Source organism: Stenella coeruleoalba (assembly GCF_951394435.1).
Source record: "Stenella coeruleoalba genome assembly, chromosome: 7".
In the NCBI taxonomy this organism is placed as follows: domain Eukaryota; kingdom Metazoa; phylum Chordata; class Mammalia; order Artiodactyla; family Delphinidae; genus Stenella; species Stenella coeruleoalba.
In genome coordinates, this window is record NC_137153.1 from 39,336,352 (window position 1) to 39,354,987 (window position 18,636).

Genomic DNA, 18,636 nt, shown 5'->3' on the forward strand with positions numbered 1-18,636 from the left:
AAAAATATACCACTAACTGTGGAATAGCCTTTAAAAGCATCTACCTTTTGTTCCATCCATCAATAAAACAATGTCAATACACAGTATTTGATGTTTAAAGACATATTTTGATACTAAGTGGAACTTACTTGTAATAGAGATCTTGAAAGAACACAAGGTGATTGTTCACTAAATTCACAGAAAAAATCCTAATAGATACACAGAAAAAAAGTGTCATTAATAGATTAAATAAAAGCTGAAAATGTTTGTATACAGAGAGTAATTTTTACCAGACCTTGTGGGAATGATACACTACCAAAGTTAAAATAAGAAAGATAGCTAAAGATCATTTCTGTAAGAATTGTCTAATTGTATGAATGGAAAAATGGATAATTTTGGAGCCTAAAATTTATTTTTAACAAACTTACCAGTAATAGTATTATGTGGATACCGATATTAAATTTGTACATCATGAAAATAACAGTATCAATAATAATTTACTAACTAATGACAGAGATTTACTTCCTACTTCACAGAAATAAATACCAAGTAACCAGGCTAACTGAATTCACATTCTCTTTTTTCATAATTAATTTCTACACCTTGCACACACTCCTCAAAGTGAATATTCTCCACCAGAGAGAGATTCTACTATTCCACATTACAAAGAAAATTAAAACAATTTACCCCACAGAAAATCCCTCAACTTCAGCCTCTAAACCTCTAGTTGTATCCACATCTGTACACAGATCCTTTCCTTGCCTACTTTAACAACAGATATATTAAAGACTCCATTCCTTCTGGCTTTTTCACAAACATTACACACTTTCAATTATCCATACTTTGCTCTCCTAGATATTAAAATTCGTCCTCTCTACCAGATCGTTCCCATTTTCATTTAAACAGTCAGGTTTCTCTCAACTTTAAAAAGAAAAGAAGATCATCACATGATGTCACATTTTCCTCTCAACTGCTGCCTTCTCAGCCAAACTTTCTGAAGAAGTTGGCTGCACCCACTGTCTCTACTCACTCAACTCAACTCTCATCCACCTTCAACACATGTAACCTGGCTCTTTGCTCTAGCCACCACTTATTCCCCATTACTAAATCCAATGGACATTGATTTTGGACCTTATTCATCTCTTTCACTTGACCTCTCAGCAGTGTGACATCCTTCTTGAAAAACCTTTTAAATGACTCATATGTTTCTTCCTCTGGCTACTTCTCAGTTTGTTCTGTAGGTTCAAAGTTTAGTTCCAGAAAACCTTCTTTTCTTAACCTATATATTTTTTCCTCGTAAATTTTGAAGCATAAACACTCATGCTTCGATTACTATCTATACTGTAATAATTCTAAAATTTTAACTCTAAGCACAGACCTCTAAACTCTATCCATATAGCCAATACTATCCAATATCTCTACTTAAATATATTAAGGGTACCTCAAACTTTACTTCACTAAAACCCTCTAAGGTCCTTTGAGAATATCCCCCTTTGAGTGTACAGCACCAAACGTGCATGTAGACTTACAAGACAGAAGCCTAGAGACCTTCCTCAGAGCTCTCTCATGCCCCATATTTAATACATCACCAATATTCTATCAATTTTAGCTCACACATAGCTCTAACACTGACAACCTCAACATCTCCCTGCCATCCTTTTAGTCCAAGTTACCATCTTCTCCTCCCTTGGACTGCAGTACTGGTTTCCTAATTTATCACACTGTGTTTACTCTAGTCCCTTCCAATCATTTCTCTACAATGCAGCCACATCTTTGCACATTCTTGATCCTATTATGTCACTGTCCCCCCCACACACTGATCTTTCTTGATAAAACTAATGGTTTTCCTTTGCTCTGTGAAAAGATAGAAATCCTTAATGTTGCTTAAATGGCCTTGTCTGGTCTGCCTACCTCTCTAGCCTCACCAAATCCCCCATCCCCATCACTCAATGCTCCATTCTGCTACTTTTCTTTTAGTTTCTCAAATGTATCATGTTCTTTCCCATCACATGGAGGAGGATTCAGCTTCCTGCACCTGGAACTGTCCCCCTACTGTCCCAAATGATGTTCACCTAACTGTTAGATCTTAGCTTTACCTTCACTTCTTTAAGAAAGACTTCTCTGATCATTTAGGTCAGTTCCTTCATCATATGCTATATGTTCTAGTTCCTTTGCTTCATACTCCCTACACTGGTTTGTAATTCTATAATCATTTTTATGATTATTTGATCAATTTCTATCTCATACTACACTGTAAGCCTTATGACAGGATAGATGATATGCTTTTGCTCATCACTGTATACCAGCCATAGCACAGCACCTAGCACAAAACAAGCATGTTGGCTGAATGATGAATGTACATATACTGTACTTGCTATCACAGTTCATCTGTACTCAATTTCTTATTGCTAGTATACATCCCTAACAGGATACAGTCTATAAAGTCCACTATTTACCTCATTTAAACTAGGTATATCTTCTTAATTAATCCACAGCTGTCAAAAGTATCATCTTATGGGTTCCTAAGCTATGAGTTTCCCTTTACTAGTGTCACTATCTTCCCCCTTACCACTGGTTTTTGCCCTATATGCAAAATACCAAAAACTTTGAAAATGAAGAAAAACGCAAAAAACAAAACTATCATATAGCATTCCACTATCTATAAATAGTCATAATTAATATTTTGGTATTTGTTATTCTAATCTTTTGAGAAAGAATTTGGTTGAAGTTGACTTTGTCTCTGAATATCTTTTCTGTGTGCAACAACATATATAAAAAATATATTTTAAAACTTTCAACAGGGACTTCCCTGGTGGCACAGTGGTTAAGAATCCGCCTGCCAATGCAGGGGACATGGGTTCAAGCCTTGGTCCGGGAAGATCCCACATGCCGCAGAGCAACTAAGCCCATGCGCCACAACTACTGAGTCTGAGCTCTCGAGTCCATGAGCCACAACTACTGAGCCCGCGTGCCACAACTACTGAAGCCTGCACACCTAGATCCTGTGCTCCACACAACAAGAGAAGCCACAGCAATGAGAAGCCTATGCACTGTAACAAAGAGTAGCCCCTGCTCGCCACAACTAGAGAAAGCCCGCATGCAGCAATGAAGACACATAAATAAATAAATAAATAAATAAATAAATAAATAAATAAATGTATATTAAAAAAAGAACATTAAACATAACTTGACATTCACGAACATTTCCCAATGTCAATACTTCCCATGTCAATAGTTTTCTATAACATTTTTTAATGGCTCTGTGACATATATTGTAAACATACCACAGAATGGATATTGTCACCATTCAGTATTTAAACTGTTACTAGTTTCTGAACATTACAAAGGATGATGCAACAAACACCTTTTTTCTTATTCTAAATGTCTAGAAGGAGAGTTTCTGGTCCAAGTATACACATTTTTAAGACTTTTGAGAGAGAGCCACTGGAGTATAAGAGAATGAGTACTTCCCTTTACCAACATTAAATATTATTATACTTTTCAATCTAGCTGTTATAAATTGCATTTCTTTAATTACTAGTAAGGTTAAGTATCTTTCATGTTTATTTCTTTTTATATATGTATGCTCATGTCCTTTCCCAATTTTTCATTGGGATGTTTATTTTTATCTTACTGATATGTAGAAGCGCTCTCTAGAACCTGGCACTTTATCCTAATAATAACAGGTTTCCTATGCAGATCCACCAGACTATTTGGTCCCTTATCTTCCATAACTTTAATCTTTTTCTCTACTCGTGGCCCCTGCTGCACTCCCCCCACTACCACTCTGTCTCAAGTCTTTCAGAGATCCAAATTATTCCATTACTATGCCTTCTTCATGACCAGTGACAGCAGTCCAGGCCTGGCTCCGCCAGCTCCCCTCTATTATGACGTGTCATTATGCATTCACCCCGTCCCTGACAAGGCAATCCATAATCTTTTGCCAGAATATCAAGTTCCAACCATTGCATTATACTTTCTTATTCCAATTCACATTGATCTCCTTTTCTAAAATCCTACAATTAATCTAGTGAACACAAATATATATTCATGTATCAATTAATGATTAGAAAAGCAGATGGAGAAGAACAATAAAATCTCTATTCTAATTCTCTTATAACACTAACTAACCATCTAATTGGGTTATAAAGCCCTGTAAACCTTAGTTTGTTTAGCTGTACAATAAACTGCAAAATGAACTGGCTTGTGTGTATAATCTTTTTTACTTTTAAGACTCTACGATTCTTATGACAGAATAAGGAAAAACTACTAAAAAGAAAGGAAACACAAAAGGAGGGAATAAAGGCATAATCAGTGAAAGTTTCACTAAGGAACAAAGACTTAAGCTGAGCTTTAATGATAAAGAATTAGTGGAAGGCTTCCCTGGTGGCGCAGTGGTTAAGAATCCGCCTGCCAATGCAGGGGACACGGGTTCGAGCCCTGGTCCACGAAGATCCCACATGCCGCGGAGCAACTAAGCCCATGCGCCACAACTACTGAGCCTGCACTCTAGAGCCCGCAAGCCAAAACTACTGAAGCCCACGTGCCACAACTATTCAAGCCCGTGCACCTAGACCCCGTGCTCCACAACAAGAGAAGCCACAGCAATGAGAAACCCGCACACTGCAATGAAGAGTATCCCCTGCTCACCACAACTAGAGAAAGCCCACGTGCAGCAAAAGACCCAACACAGCCAAAAATAAATGAATAAAAAAAAAATAAATGTAAAAAAGAAAAAAAATTTTTTTAAAAAGGAAAAGTTACTATAAGAAAGAGCGTAACAGAAGCACAAATCTTTATTGACCATTTATCAATTATACCCCAGAGGCTGCTGCTAAATTCTAGGAATATAAACTAGATAATCTGTCATCTCAAGTAACACAGGTACAGAAGCAACCTGAAACCAAAAGGGAAGACTTCACAGAGGAAATGACATGGGGCTAGAAATTATGTACCTCAACACTGAGGGGGAGCAACAGTCAAATGCATATATATGTATAGTCATGCAAAATTAATCAGTGTACTTATGTCTAAATAACACTATTTTTTTGCCCGTTTTTTACCTTCCTAATTGAAGTATATGTCATTATAGCCTTACCAATTAATAAAACTCCATCTCTGAATGTTTTAACATTCCCCAAATAAATCTTGTGTTTCTATATTTTAACCCATAAAAAAGATTAATCCAAAATATGCTAGCTTAAAAATGTACATACTCTTTTACCCAATAACTTCACTGTTTAGCAATTTATCTTAAGGGGTAAGGAAGCACATGATATAAAGATTTACCTACAAAGATGTTCATCTTAGTATTGTTTATAAGTGTAAAACACTGAAAATGACCTAAATGTAATTCAACGTGAATGGACTAAAAAAATCTGTGGTATATACTCACAATGCAATACCATGTAGCCATTAAAATAATGCAGAAATATGTATATTTGTTGACACGAAAAGATGTTTGTGGTATAGAGACTAGTGATGAAAAAGCAAGTTACCAAATACCATGATCCAATTTTTATATGAAAAAAATTTATACATATGCACATATATAGTATGTGTATATGTATACATTCATGCATAAACACAAACATTTATTTATATAAAAGGTTCTGAACACAGAATTGACGATTCAAAGCCCCATTCTTAAAACTTGGGTGAATTATCTAACTTCTCCACACTTTACGTTCTTAATCTCTAGAATGGATAGTATAAAATCCTTATGAGGATTAAATACAAAAAGTACACACACACACACACACACACACACACACACACACACACACACACACACACACACACGACTTAACTCTCCAGATATCACAGATAAGAGGTGAGCAGCATTATTTACCCTTGGGATGGTCAGTCTCCAAAAAGTAATAAACTATTCTGTTGTTAAATCAAAGTTACATTCCAGAATAGAGATTTGTACTTACCAGGATACAATGTAAATTTGTTAAATTGACCACCTCACAGACAGTTTTTATTCTATCTATTAATCTTGCAAAATAGTTGACCATTTCTTCCCTCTTTATTATTTTTGCGTATCGAGGGAAGGTGGGTGGAAGTAGTCTCTGGTTAACAAGAGGCTCAAAACCCATCATAATGGGATGATCTAAAAAGAAACAAAGGTAACATTTTCAACATTTCTCTGAATTTTAAACCTCAAATACTACTAAATATAAAAAGAAAAAGGCCAGTTTCAAAAGCATCTCTGAATTCTAATCACAATATTCTCTAAATGGATTTTATAATTTACAATTAATGTATCTACACACACACATTTTTAAAATGAGATAAGCAGATTTAATAACCTAAAATCGTACTTCCTCCCGACATTGTGGTGGTAGTGGTGACAGAGAGAGGTTTCTACCTCAAAATTAACTCCAAGCCAAGAATGGGATAAAACAGAGTTAACATATTCTCTCAGAATAAATAAAAGGGCAATGCTGTATTAACCATGAGACTGTGAAGAAATGTTTCAAACGGGAACACAAACATAGGCTTGTCTTCCCTTCATTTTCTGAACTGCAGAATCAACTCACACTCAACTACATAGTAATGTAAAGTGGCAGAGGAAAACAGTCCTCATCCCAATCCCATGAGTTTGGAATGCATTTTGCACTGAGATGTAACTCCAGAAATTCACAATGAAAATAACATATCACAAGAGACCTGAGGGTGAGTTCCTCTCTTCCATTCTTTGTCCTCTGGTGATCTCACTTTTCACAACAGTACAAAGCTCCAAACTAAGTCTTTCTCAACTTGAAATTTCCTGCCACTTTTATAGAAAAAAATTCTGTACTCCAATGGAGTATGCATTGTCAGACTGACTCTATGGGAGCTATTTTACAAATCTAGAAATTGTAGGTAACTGATAAACATGAAATTCTGTTCTGTGTGGTAGAGATTCAACCGACTTCTTCTATACTCTATAGAAAAATGTTTTGCCTCCATTTATAATTTATTTCAATATTCCACTACTCCATATAAATGTGTGTTTTAAAACTTTTCATGTCTGGTTGTGTCACTGAATGAGTTTAACACATGTTCACTTTTATATCTGTATAACAGTCATGGTTTTACCTTTGTCTGAAAATCATCTTTTAATACTTCCTATTCCCTAAGTACTATAAGATATAAGCAAGCACAGTGACTTACAAGTATCATGTCCTTTTATGCCTCTTTGCTTATACAAACTATTGTCTCTACCTGTAAAACCTACCCCCTTGTTCTTAGCCTGAACTTGATATAGCTTGAATTCTCTCTCATCATTGTTCCTCCCAATGATGTATATACAATGTTCTTTGTATATATACTACTATACTGTCTGTGTGGGATTACATCATTTGTCTCTCTCTCTGAGTTCTTTTGAAAGCAAGAACAGGGTTGGATCCCAAACACCAAATTCCTGGCTCATAACATGCACTGGATACTTGTTTGCTGAATGACAAGATATGCATGCTCAAAATAAAATGAAAGACTACCACCACTATAATAATTTGAATTTCTGATTTATAATACTTCATTTAGAACTAAGGTAAAAGTAGTAGTAATGATGCTGTAAGAAGCTTCTTTACCATATTAACATGAATACATTTCAGACTTTAATGATAAACGCACAGAATCCAGATACTTAAATAGTCCATTACACTGATTTTCTCTGAAAGTATTCTAATATGCACGGAAAATTATTACCCAGGAATATGCATTTACTCTTAATACATCTATTTTTAGGCTTTAAACCACAAGTAGAAGATAAATACATAATAATAGACTCATGAAAATTTATATTACCATGGAAAGAAGTAAATATTAATGGGAAATGGATAACACAATATATTCTGACTTCAATTTTATACAAACAAAAAAGTGCAATATAAAACAATATTAACTTTTGAAACTCAGCTGTTCTGCACAGCTGATGTTTAGCAACATCCTTGACCTCGATCCACTACATACCAGTAGCAACCTCCTAACTGTAAAATGGATCCAGACATTGCCAGATGTCCCTGGGAAGCCCCAGTTGAGAAACACTGGTCTAGATGAACGCAAGATGCAAGTATAATTCAGTGAGGATAAGCTCAGGATGTCAGAGGAGCAACTTATCCATGTAAAAATTAGATGAAAGACTTCATAAAAGTGAAGTCTAAGAAAAGACCTAAATGGGGACTCCCCTGATGGCACAGTGGTTAAGAATCCACCTGCCAATGCAGGGGACACAGGTTCAATCCCTGGTCCTGGAAGATCCCACATGCCTCGGAGCAGCTAAACCCGTGTGCCACAACTACTGAGGCTGTGCGCCACAACTACTGAAGCCCATGCACCCTACAGCCCGTGTGCCACAACTACTGAGCCCATGTGCCACAACTACTGAAGACCATGCGCTCTAGGGCCCATGTGCCGCAACTACTGAGCCCATGTGCCTGCAACTACTGAAACCCATGTGCCTAGAGCCCGTGCTCCGCAACAGGAGAAGCCACTGCAATGAGAAGGCCACACACTGTAATGAAGAGTAGCCCCTGCTCGCCGCAACTAGAGAAAGCCAGCACACAGCAACAAAGACCCAATGCAGCCAAAAATAATAAATAAAAATTTTTTTAAAAAAGACCTAAACGATAACTTAGTTAAAGAATAAAATGTTAGTCAGGACAAAGTATTCCAAGCATATCAAAGGCCTGGAAGACAGATAATATGGCTGTTTTTCTTTTTCCCTTAGGGAGCTGCAATTTTCCAAGTCATAATTTCTCTGAACTCAAAAGTAAAAATAGATGCATATAAATAGAGTGGGGACAAAATCCCTAGGCACAAAAGTTAGAAGTCATCTACATGTTTCCCTCTATTTTCTACACACATTTAAATTTCCCCCTACATTTTTCTGGACATAGTCCTTGTAAATGGTTAAGTGCTAAAGTGGTTCCTAGTAGCTATTTTTAAGTCTCATCCTAGTAGCTATTTTTAAGTCTCAGCTGTTCTTGAATCTCATGCCTAAAGACTCTGTAACCATCCTATACAAGACATAGTAACTTGCCTAACTAGAAAAGAGCATAAGAACTGAGATATAATAAGAGATCAAAGCCGTTATTCAGGATATAGAAGAGTTAAGGAGGAGTGGGGATAAAAGCCAGGGAGGAGTTTGCATCTGATTTCATGGCAACACAAACTACAAAAAGTTAAAGACAGCTTTACCACACAAGCCCTCCCAGAATAAACCGGTCTAACATATTCCCACTAAATTTCATACATCTCTATCACACAATTTATCTCAAGACTGTCTTATATTAAAATAACCTGAATAGCCCTTACTAAATGAGCCTAGAAAAGATGCTAATTCACATCACTTTCTACCCATTGTGTGCTACGCTCAGTAAAGATTTCCTGAATTAAACTGGATACAGATCAGACAACTTCTAGACTCTCTTCTGACTTTACAAGTCTATAGGTGTACAAAAATTATCTTGGTTTTCCAGTTAAAAATACATAAAATTCTTCAATGCCAAATAAAATGATTTTCCCTTCACACTAGCATTCTTTTAAGTATACAATAATAACATATAATTACTATATTCAAAATATTATGGCACATTGGTTTAGAGTGTTTTAGTTACTAAAGTCCTTGCTAGATAACTGACCTTCATTATCAATAGCAGAAAAGTATTACAAACAGCACAAGGTCCTTGGATAAAAGATTTATAGTAACAATGTGCTTTGATTTAACTTAACAAAGTAAGTTATTCTAAAATTAATTAGATGCCAAAATTAAAGATTTGGAAGTGTGTAAGTCAAAAGAGATAGAGACATTATATCATTTTTGGATAATACATCTCTCCCAAGTTAGGCAATTTATAGTTAGACTTATTGAAATAAGTTTTAGATGCCCTTAAGTTGGAAGGAATTCTAGAAAACAATGCAGAAGCTGCTGAGGTTTTGTTATATTATACTACACTTCTTGGCTACTTGATTTCCCTTTATAAAATGTTATAAAGTTATGCTACGTGAAAGAAGCCAGACACAAAAGGACAAATATTGTATGATCCTGCTTATATGAGGTACCTAGAGTAGTCAAACTCATAGAGACAGAAAGTAGAATGGTGGTTGTCTGGGACTGGAGGAGGGGGAAATGGGGAGTTATTATTTAGTGAGTACAGAGTTTCAGTTTGGTAAGATGAAAATTTCTGGATATGGACAGTGGTGACTGTTTCACAACCACTGAATTCTACATTTAAAAATGGTTAAAATGGCAAATTTCATGTTATAAATATTTCAACACACACACACACGTTATAAAAAGGTATTTAACCACAACTGTTAACCTCAAAAAGCATAGTCTCAATGAATATTGTATCCTAATCACTGGTCAGAGTAAGTTATATAAGCAATATAATATGCATATAAATGATATTACAGACACATCTACAAATTTTGGAGTTTCTTTGGTGTGTATTTTTGAATAGGTATCCATGCAACAGATTTAAAAAGTTGCAAATGCAACAAAAGGAGGTACAAAGAAAAGCAAATCTCCTGCTCACTTGTGACTAGTTAATCTCTTGAGAACTAAACACTACTACAAGCTTCTTTCACGTGTGGTTATTTATATATATATTTTTCAACTTTATTGAGGTATACTATACATATTATACAATACAAATATTAAGCTTATAGTTCATTGTTTTGAAAAATACATACAACCATGTAACTACCACCCCAATCAACGTATACAACATTTTCATCTCCCCAGAAGGTTCCCTTTCATCTCCCCAAAAGGGAGCCAGTCACTCCCATGCCCAGAAACCATGGCACTGTTTCCTCCATGAATAAATCAGTTGTTCCTACTTTGATACAAAAAGAGTCACACAATTTGTACTCTTTTATATCTAACTCCTTTCAGCATAATGTTTCAATGATTTATCCATTATGTTGTGTGCGTCAACATTTAATCTTTTCTACTGCTGAAAACCATTTCATTGTATGGATATACCACTGTTTGCCCATTCAAACGTTACTTTTGTAAACAAAACATCAACATTTTATACACGCTAATCTACTTTTCTGCATTATTTTTTAAGGTGGATTTTTCTTTTGAAACAATTTCAAACTTATAGTAAAGTTGCAAGTGCAGTCAATACCGAATCACTCTCAAATACGATGGGAGTGTTATTCCTATAAAGACATACCCTTATATATTCACGATTAAACAATCAGAATTAGCGAACTAACAATGACCAATTACTACCATCTAATGCTCAGACCTCATTCAAGTTTTGCACACTGTACCAATAATATGCTTCAAATCGACATCAGAATCACAAGTTGTATTTATTTTCATTGTCTCTTAGTCTCCTTCAATCTGGAGCAGTTCTTCTGCTTGGCTTCTATGGATAACTTTGACAACTCTGAAGAATAACACGCCAATAATTTTGTATACTGCCCTTCAATGTGGTTTTCCTGTTTCCTTGTGATTAGATTCAAATTGTTAACCTTTGGATTATAAAAGAAGTGACATTATATTGTTCTCATTGCAACCCATCAGCAAAGTGGAGATTTTAACTACTAGTGGTGTTAACTTTGATCACTTGATTAAGTTGGTGTCTGCCAGGCTTCTTCACTATTGTTACCTTTTCCCTTTCTAGTTAATAAATATTTGGGGTGCAGGGGAAGGACACCTAAGTATGCTCATTATCATCAAACTATCTACTCATTAATTCATTTATTTATATCAGTATGGAACCATGGCTTCTTCTTTTATTCAATTGGTTATGATCTATCATAATTATTTATTTTGATGCTCAAGTTGTCCCCAACTTGGACTGTGTGAATGCCCGTTCAAGCTGTTTTCTGTGTTTAATTGACCTGGCCCATCATTCTCTGAACATTTACTCACTTCCAGCTAATAAGACATTCCAGGCTCATCTTGTTCTTTCCCTGCCCTAGCCCTGGAATCACCCATTCCTCCAAGATGTACTAGTTCCTTTTATTTTTTATATTTTTTCCAGTTTTATTGAGGTATAATTGATCATAAAATTGTAAGATATTTAAAGTGTACAATGTGATAATTTGATATATGTATAATTCTGAAAGGATTCCCTCCACTGAGTTAATTTAACACATCCATCACCTCACATATTTATTTTTTTCCTTTGATGAGAACATTTAAGTTTTACTCTTTGAGCAAATTTCAATTATACAGTTCAGTGTTATCAACTATAGTCACCATTTCATACATCATATCATCAGACCTTATTCATCTTCTAACTGAAGGTTTGTACCCTTTTACCAACCTCTCCTTATTTCCCTCAGCCTCTGGCAACCATGTTTCTACTGCTTCTATGAGTTAAACTTTATCTCTTTTAAATTCCACATATAAGTGATACCATGCAGTATTTGTTTTCCTCTGTCTGGCTTATTTCACTTAGCACAATGCCCTCCAGGTTCATCCATGTTGTCACAAACAAGAGGATTTCCCTCTGTTTTAAGGCTGATTAATATTCTATTATATATATATTGTATTTTTGTTATCCATTCATCCATCAATAGACACTTAGGTTGTTTCCGTACCTTAGCTATAGTGAATAAAGCTAGAAAAAGCGTTAATTGAAAAAGCATGCTAATGGAAACCAAAAGAAGCATAGAAGTAGCTAAACTTATACCAGACTAAATAGACTTTAAGCCAAACAATGTAACAAAAGACAAAGAAAGTTATTACATAATAAAGCAGTCAATTCATCAAGAGGATATAACAAATGTAAATATTTATGCATCCAACACAGGAGCACAAAAATAAAGCCAATATTCAGAGCTCTAAAAAGGGAAATAATAATTCAATAATACCAGGAGACTTCAATATCCCATTTTCAACAATGGATAGATCACCCAGACAGAAAATCAGTAAAAAAAAAAAAAAAAAAAAAATTGGAATTAAACTACACATTATACCAGATGGAGCTAACAGACATATATGGAATGTTTCATCCAAGAGCAACAGAATACACATTCTTCTCAAAGGCACACTGAGGGACTTCCCTGGTGGCGCAGTGATTAAGAATCTGCCTGCCAATGCAGGGGGCACGGGTTCAAGCCCTGGTCCAGGAAGATCCCACACGCCGTGGAGCAACTAAGCCCATGTGCCACAACTACTGAGCCTGCACTCTAGAGCCCATGAGCCACAACTACTGGAGCCTGCATGCTAGAGCCCGTGCTCCGCAACAAGAGAAGCCACTGCAATGAGAAGCCCGTGCACCACAATGAAGAGTAGCCCCCACTCACCGCAACTAGAGAAAGCCCATGCGCAGCAACGAAGACCCAACGCAGCCAAAGAATAATTTTTTTAAAAAGGCACATTGAACATTCTCCATGATAGAACATATGATATGACACAAAACAACTCTTAACAAATTTAAGACTGAAAGCACACCAACTATCCCTTCTGACCACAATAGTATGAAACTAGAACACAAGAAGAGGAAAGCTGGAATATCTACAAATATGTGGAAACTAAACAACACACTCCTGAACAACCAATGGGTCAAAGAAGAAAACAAAGGAGAAATTTTTCTTAAATCTTGAAAGAAATGAAAATTTAAAAAAAACAACATACAAAAAGCTATAGGATACTACAAATGCAGTTCTGAGAGGCAAGTTTATAGTGATAAATGCATATATTAAGAAATTAGATCTCAAATAACAACCTAACTTTACACCTCAATGAACTAGAAAAAGAACAAATTAAGCTCAAGTTAGCAGAAGGAAGGAAATAAAAGATCAGAGTAGAAATAAATAAGAAAGAAAAAGAATAGAAGAGCAACAAAACTAAGAGCTAATTTTTTGAAAAGATAAAATTGACAAACCTTTATCTACACTTTATGTCTTCTGATTGGAGAATTTAGCCCATTTACAATTAACATAAATATTGATAGGTATGGATTTACCATTTCCTGCCTGTTAATTGTTTTCTGGTTGTTTTGCAATTCCTTTGTTCCATTTTTCCTTCTCTTGCTCTCTTCCTTTATTATTTGATGATTTTCTGTACTGGTATGCTTCCTCTCCCTTTTACCTTTTGCATATCTACTATAGGCTTCTGCTTTGTGGTTGCCATGAGCCTTGCATAAAACATATTTAGAACAGTCTATCTGAAGTTGATAATAACTTCAAATGCATACAAAAGCTCCCTCTCCTCACATTTTATGGTTTTGACTTCACCATTTGCATCTTTTTATGCTGTGTATCCAATAACAAATGACTGCAGTTATAGTTTTTTAAATACTTTTTGTCTTTCAACATTCATACCAGAGATATAAATGGTCTACCTGCCACCATTACAATATTAGAATTATTTTGAATTTAACTATAAATTTACCTTTACCAGTGAGTTTTATACTTGCATGTTTTCCTGTTACTAACTAGTGTCCTTTTGTTTCAAATGAAGAACTTCCTTTAACACTTCTTGTGAGGTCAGTCTAGTGGTGATGAACTCCTTTAGCTTGTCTGGAAATTTTTTCTCTCTTCCTTAATTCTTAAGGACAACTGCTGAATATTCTTGGTTAGCAGCTTTTTTGTTTTGTTTTCCCTCAGTATTTTGAGTATATGATCCCTCTCCCTTCCGGTCTGCAAGGTTTTTGCAGAAATAGCTACTGATAGTCTTATGGGGGGTTCCCTTGCACACAACCAGTTGCTTTTCTTTTGCTGCTCTTAAGATTCTAACTTTTGACAATTGTCAAAAGCTTTTGTCTCTAACTTCTGACTAATTATAATGTGTTTGAGTGTGGGTCTCTTAGGATTCAACTTCTTTCGAACTCTCTGAGCATCCTGGATCTGGATATCTGTTTCTTTCCCCAGGTTAGGGAAGTTTTCAGCCATTATTTCTTTGAATATGCTTTCTGCCCTGTTCCTCTCTCTTCTCCTTCTGGAACCCCTATCATGCATATATTGGTCTTCTTGATGTTGTCCACAAATCCCATAATCTATCTCTTTTTTTCCTACTCTGTTTGAATGAATTCCACTGCCCTGTCAAGTTTGCTGACTCCTTCTTCCACTTGATCTAGTCTGCTGTTGAGCCTCTCGATTTTTCAGTTCATTTTTTGAATTCTTTGGCTCTGTGGTTTCTCTTGTGTACTTTTTAATATTTACTATCTCCTTGTTGAAACTCTTATTTTGTTCATGCATTGCTTCCTAACCTTGGTGAGCATCTTTATAACTTTTGTCTTAAACTCTCAATCAGGTAAACCACTTATCTCCATGTCATTAAGATCTGTTTCTGGATATTTACCTTATTCCTTTGTTTGGAATATATTCCACTGTTTCTTCATTTTTCTTGACTCTCTGTTGGTTTCCGTGCATTAGATAAAACAGTCATATCTTCCAGTCTTGACAGAGTGGTCTCATGTAGGAGACGAATACTGTCATATAAGAGATGGACCTTGTCAATCAGCCCAGACCAAGGCCTTAGCTTTCTCTCAAAGTTTTGTGACCGTCCAAGCCTCCTCCTTTGCTCTTAGTGGCTCCCAGTAGTTGAGGGTGTGCCAAGACCCATCAGTGTCCAAAAGGGAAGGATCACAATCAGAACCTAGATGTACGCTGCTTAGAAGCTGGACCCTCAGGGAGCAGCTGGATGAGTATGTAGTGAAACTTCTTCCAGGGAGAAAGTGGGAGAAGGTTGTTTTTGCCTAATCCTTCCTTGCTGGACCTTGGTACATGGCCATGGGGAAGGGTTCTCCTGTACTCATTAACAACTATTTGTTTGATAAAGCACTGTAAGACTCTTGAATACAAATCCCATTGGCCATTAGAGCCGGATGACCTGGGGGCTCATCCCTCAGATGGCAGCTGCAAAAGCTTGGGCACCAGATGTGTGTACAAGCTTTTTCTTGGGAGACGCTGTCAACTGGGTTTTATTATTGGAGCAGGCTAATGGGGAGAAGGTGGGAGAGATGCCTGCTGGCTTCCCCTGTCTCTGGGGAAGATTTCAGGTAGCCCTTAGATGCCCGCTAAATTAGAAGCCCAGCATGCAGGCAGCGGCTTTTAAAGTACAGAGTTAAACCTATTTCAGGGAAAGACTGGAAGACGGGTTATTTCCTTTGCTCTCTGTGCTGAACCTTAGGGTGTAGAGTCAGTTAAAAAATGCTTCTTTGCTATAGTCTTCTGGAACTCATGAGTGGAAGCCTCTTTGGCTATCACCGCCAGGTCTGGGTCCCATGCTTTAGGCAGAAGCCACAAAAGCTGGGGTGCAAATATATGTACAAACTTTTCCAGGCAGATTCCAGTGACTTGGAGTGGGCTGAGGCAGAAGCCAGGCAGCCGGCCCCTAGTGTCTGCTATGTTAGATGCTTGGCCCTCAGACAGCAGCTTTTAATGTATACAGATAAACCTCTTTCAAGGAAAGACTAGGAGATGGGTAATTTTGCCTGCTTCCTCTGAGCTGATCCCTGTGGGGACAGTCATAGCAAGTGACTGCATTCCCAATAGGAACTGCTCCTCTGGTTGGCATAGTCTTATAGGTCTCATGGACACAAGCCCCACTGGCTTTCAGAGCTAGGTGTTTTGGGAGCCTATCCCTCAGGAAGGAGTCAAAGTTGGGGTGCTAGATGTAGGCTCCAAATGCTTCACTCCTCAGATAGAACCTGAGTATTGGGGGCCTCTCCCAATTGTGTGGTGCTATGTCAGGGGTGGGGTTTTGTTCTCCCTCATCTGGGTCCTACTGTTACAGTGTTTGTTAGTTTTTTTCTTTTTTTTTTTTAAGGTTATAAAGGTTTCCTATTTTTTAAGAAGTTGAGAGGATTCTGTTTCTCATATTCCTTATAGTTTTCAATTGGTTGTAGACAAGAGAAGCAAGCAGCAGAAACATCTTTAACTCCAAAAACCAGAAGTCCTCTAGATTACACATATCCCTCACATGTGTGAGGAGGTATGTTTATTTTTTGTAAAAATAAAATGTTTTAAAAGAGTAAAACCATCTCAAGTTCCTGGCACTAGTACCTCATGACATAGGCCTCTCTAATGGGTGGTGACTTTAAAATGAAGTCAGTTCCCACCTCTCCTGTGCACTGCCAAACCAGCATATGAAGTTGACTGGGTTGAGGCAGCATAATTTCTGCTTTAGCACCAAGTACAGCCCTCAGGAGGTTAAAGGGTTATTTAACCCTTTTGTTATTTAACCCTATTGTCTACCAGACAATAAACCATCATAATTCTAAACTATATTTTAATCTACTTTTAATTCACATTAACTTTTAATTTAGTTTCTTTTACTCAGTCATAAATGCATACCACTTGAGAATCAAAGAGCCCAACAAGGTTTTTATTAAAACTAACAATCTTCTGCCCACCCTCTCCTGCCAATTCCATTATTTCCTCTCTTCCCAGAGGCAATGTCTTCCACTTCTTTTTAGCTCTTTTGGTATTTACCTCCATATCACCAAATTTATAGTGCTACTTACTTCATATTTTTTGTTTTACACGTTATCTGACTTACTCCAGCTTCAAAAGGAGATGATATGTGTAAAAAAGAGATAATGAAAAAGATATGAAGTAGCAGCTATAAGCACATATAAATTATACGCATATATACACTTCTGTCCCCTCACCTCCAACACAGATCAAAATTTTGATTATAATCAATGTTCAGCACCATTATGATTAAGTAAATTACATTCATATTTGGGCCATGGATAACTTTCGCAAACATGGAAATAAGTTTTACTTTCATATATATTCTGAAGTTAATCACTTCTTACTTTTTGTTTGCTTTGTTTGTATGTACTTAACACTTTTTTTTTTTTTTTTTTTGCGGTACGCGGGCCTCTCACTGCTGCGGCCCCTCCCGCTGCAGAGCACAGGCTCCGGACGCGCAGGCCCAGTGGCCACGGCTCACGGGCCCAGCCACTCCGCGGCATGTGGTATCCTCCCGGACCGGGGCACGAACCCGCGCCCCCTGCACCAGCAGGCGGACTCCCAACCACTGCACCACCAGGGAAGCCCTGTACTTAACACTTTAATTCAACCCCAAATCCTTTGCCAATTCTCTAAATCTCTTTTTTCTACATTAAAGAGAACAGCTATTGTATCAATTTCATTGGTGACAACAGATCTTGTATCTACTTTGAGCCATCTACCCTCAAGCCTTGTGACTTTGTTCAGTCTGGACTTGTCCTCCATGTATTATGCTCAGATATATAGTATCTTATGCTCTTGCTGCACTATCACCCTACGATTTCCTTCATTATTCTCTTATGCTGGATTCTTATATTCCTTAAACTCCATACTTTCCTTTACCTTGATTTACTCCCTTGTTTTAATGGAGCACATTCTAGTAGCCTTGAAAAACTTTTGGGGAGATTAATTTTGTAAGATTTTAAATACCTGAAATTATCTTTCTTCACAATTAAATGATAATTTTGGAAAAGGATTCAATGATTAGAAACCATTTCCCCCCCAAATTCTGAAAACACTGGTCCACTGCTTTTCTTTTAATCACAATTCTACTGAGATATAATTAACATACCATATAATTCATCTATTAAAAGTGTACAATAGTTTTTTAGTATATTCAGAGTTATAAAACGACCACCACCATGAAAAACAGAACATTTTCATCACCCTAAGAAAAAACTCCATATACATTAGCAGTCCTCCTTCTTCCCACCCTCCTCCAGCCCTAGGCAACCA

General features: G+C 36.7%; 1 protein-coding gene across 1 annotated transcript in view; it reads right to left on the reverse strand.

Annotated features, from left to right (window-relative positions):
* The window catches only part of NAA35 (N-alpha-acetyltransferase 35, NatC auxiliary subunit), an 89,201-nt gene that overhangs the window by 29,930 nt on the left and 40,635 nt on the right, over positions 1-18,636 (reverse strand). Inside the window, exons 12-13 of the mRNA XM_079926081.1 lie at positions 5,916-6,094; positions 129-188 (exon numbers count right to left, since the gene is read on the reverse strand). Of these exons, the coding sequence (XP_079782207.1) occupies positions 129-188; positions 5,916-6,094 (239 nt within the window). The remainder of the gene's footprint in view (positions 1-128; positions 189-5,915; positions 6,095-18,636) is intronic.